Source organism: Cynoglossus semilaevis, chromosome 6, assembly GCF_000523025.1.
Source record: "Cynoglossus semilaevis isolate Cse_v1.0 chromosome 6, Cse_v1.0, whole genome shotgun sequence".
Lineage (NCBI taxonomy): Eukaryota > Metazoa > Chordata > Actinopteri > Pleuronectiformes > Cynoglossidae > Cynoglossus > Cynoglossus semilaevis.
The window spans coordinates 4,407,612-4,410,710 of record NC_024312.1 but is presented as its reverse complement, the minus strand read 5'-3'; the positions used below and the strand labels follow the sequence as shown (position 1 = coordinate 4,410,710).

The 3,099-nt window shown below is 49.0% G+C and overlaps 1 protein-coding gene across 1 annotated transcript in view; it reads left to right on the top strand.

Moving 5' to 3' along the window:
- phf21ab (PHD finger protein 21Ab) overlaps positions 1 to 3,099 on the top strand; it is a 20,029-nt gene that overhangs the window by 10,284 nt on the left and 6,646 nt on the right. Inside the window, exons 12-16 of the mRNA XM_017032960.2 lie at positions 33 to 84; positions 209 to 288; positions 414 to 474; positions 1,637 to 1,743; positions 2,912 to 3,067. Coding sequence (XP_016888449.1) covers positions 33 to 84; positions 209 to 288; positions 414 to 474; positions 1,637 to 1,743; positions 2,912 to 3,067 — 456 coding nt within the window. The remainder of the gene's footprint in view (positions 1 to 32; positions 85 to 208; positions 289 to 413; positions 475 to 1,636; positions 1,744 to 2,911; positions 3,068 to 3,099) is intronic.

Sequence of the window (3,099 nt, the reverse complement as noted above, 5' to 3'; positions counted from 1 at the left end):
GTCTTCACTCTGTGTCTCTGCTTCTCCTTCAGAAACTGGCCTTCATGGTGTCTCTGGGTCTGGTCACATACGACCACTTAGAAGGTGAGAGTTTGAATCCCTTCACAATCTGCTCTTTGACTGCAGAGGTCGGTCCTGGAGCCAGACTGAACCGGTCTTCAGACGTGACAGTTCACCTCCACCTTAAATTTTGATCTTTTTTTTGTAGAAATTCAGAGCAAAAGGCAGGAGAGAAAGAGAAGAACGACGGCCAACCCTGTGTACAGTGGAGCGGTGTTTGAACCCGAGGTAGGAGCACACCTGACCCTGGGTCATGTGATCTACACTGGTGTGGGTGGGTGGGTGTGAATGGTACCAGAGTGGTCAGTTCATTATTGACTTGTTTTTTTTTTTTGTTCCTCCTGCTGTTTCAGAGGAAGAAAAGTGCAGTCAGTTACCTGAACAGTCCGCTGCACCAAGGCACCAGGAAGAGAGGTGCGTATGACCTCAGGCATCACAACCACGCTGTAGAACAGCTCTTCCTGCTTTCATCCTGCTACTTCCTGTTTCCTATCCCCTCGGCTGTGTTTGTTAGAAACAACTCCAACATTGAGCTGAAGCTGTGTTCGTTCCACAGACACACATACATTAGTCGGTACTAAAAATCAGTACCAGTGGAAGTGTCATATCCTGGGTTCTGTAAAACTGTAGAACCTTAAACACACCACTGATGTTGTTGTTGTTGTCGTCGTCTGCCCCTAACAGAACCATTGTTGTTTATCACAATCTTCAGAACAACATTACCTTAGACTGCCCCCTGCTGGGTCATGAAGAAAGTGCTGTTTGTGTTCTTTACTTTTTGACTCCCTGTGTACAAAGCTAGTTGACTTTAGAACATCGAAGAGGCGACACTGTCACCACCATGTGTCAGATTTTAGTACAGCGTTTTATATCGTGACAGGACAAACGTCTACGGACGCCTGTTTCTACCGCAGGAAGTGGTGTACCAGGAACCTGGTCCGCAGCCTAAACCAGTGGAGCAGTTCTTTGACCCACGAACTTTCCTGAATATAAAGCCTATTTAACCATTTTAGCAGTGCTAACATCTGACACATTTGTGGTGCGCCTCCTAGTGGACAGTTTGTTTTGCTCTGGTGCTTGGCTTCAGCTTGACATAGTCAGTCCTGTGACTAACTGTAGGCCGTATATATATAAATGGACCTGGTACTATCTGCTGCAGGGACTGGTCTCAGACAAACACAACCTGGTTTCACCAGTGTGTGTGTGTGTGTGTGTGAGTGAGAGAGAGAGAGAGATCAATGACTGACATTGACTGAGGGAGAGTCTGTTTCATTCCACACCTACACATTGACCCCGGTGACCTCATCTGACCCCGGTGACCTCAGTGTTGCAGCAGGAAGCCTTTGTCTGTTTTATATAAATGGTCTATGGCACTAACACTGCTGTCTGTGCTTCTGACTCCTCCTCTTCCTCCTCTTCTCTCCCTGACCGCTCCCCTCGTTTGTCTCATGCTAGCCAACGAAGACTCCCTTTCCAAGGTATGTCATTCAGACTGTTTGTTTTTGTTTTTTTCCCCCTCCTCCATCTTTCTTTTTTCTTTGTTTTCCGTCTTTGTTGTCTGTCTCATTTCACCCAGGTCGCCCACCTAAATACAGCAGCGTCCCGGAGCTGGGCAGCCTCACCCCGACCTCCCCCTCCAGTCCCGTTCATCCCCTTCCCCTGCCCAGTCCCAGCTCTGGGGATGTAAGTAACGATGGGGGAGACGGGTACAGCTCAGAGGGTCGGACACCCCCTCACACACACGGCCCAGTAGCTCTGTCACCCATGTACACCCACAGACATGTCCATGACTTTGTTGTGTCCATGTGATGACATCAGCCATCAGATTTTACTTTGATCCATCCTTACAAAGTGAACAGAGTCCTGTAGTTTAACAAACCTCCATCGAAGGGCCATTCTGGGAGTTTTCATCCTCAGCTCTGTGTTCATAAATGTAGGTGTGTAAGGGAACCAAAGTCAAAGAACTGGACCAGGTCCACTCAGCTGGGTCTGGACCCCGTCAGGTAGAGTGAACCCATGGTTGAGCCAACTGTAACAGCTGCTGACAACAGCCAATGAAAAAGACAGACTTGGACGCAGGAAGTAGAGTCCACAAGGGGACAGGAAGTAGAGTTAGGTGTAGAAGAGACTGACGTATCTATAATGCTGGCTGGAGGTCAAAGGTCAGAGTTTGATGTGATCACTTGACCTCACCACAGTAGTGGACAAGTAGTGTCCTCAGATGTGAACATTTGTCTTTATTCTGTGACAAAGAGACCTGTATCCAGAACCAGGTGACGTCAGGATGAAGCCCAGACGGGTCAGAGGTAGAACCAGACTTCCTTCTAGGATCTGTTCCCTGCGTGTTTGTGGAGGACAGAACGACTATAGTCCCGTCTGGGATTTGAACCAATGAGGTGCTGTGAGGCAGCAGTACTTCAGGAACTGAACTGTGGTTCTCATACAGCTGCCGTGGGTGAAGAACCTGGTCCAGCCCAGAGTGGTGGTGGGACCATGACTGGAGTTCTAAAGATTGACTGTGGGAACGAGACATGTCAGAACCACAGAACCACATTTATGAACATGGAGCCTGGGTTGAAGAGTCCAGTACTACTACTACTACTAGTACTACCACTACTACTACTACTACTCTTACTCTTACAACAGTTAGTCTTAGTGCGGGTGTTGAGAACACCTGGTTATCTTCTGTGTGAGCTCAGTGAATTAACACAGCATGTCCATTCAGACGTCAGAGCCTCGAGGTTTACTAAACCATCCAGATCACGGAGCCACCCCCGCCTCGCTGCTCCACAGACGCTGGGCGGGGCTGAGTGGAGCGGGGAGAACTGATTGGTCCACTTCCTTCTCACAGGGAGACATCCATGAGGATTTCTGCACTGTGTGCAGACGCAGTGGCCAGTTGCTCATGTGCGACACGTGTTCTCGTGTTTATCACCTGGACTGCCTGGACCCACCCTTGAAAACCATTCCTAAAGGCATGTGGATCTGTCCAAAATGCCAAGATCAGGTAAACCGCAGCAGCCCCAGACTGACGGGGGT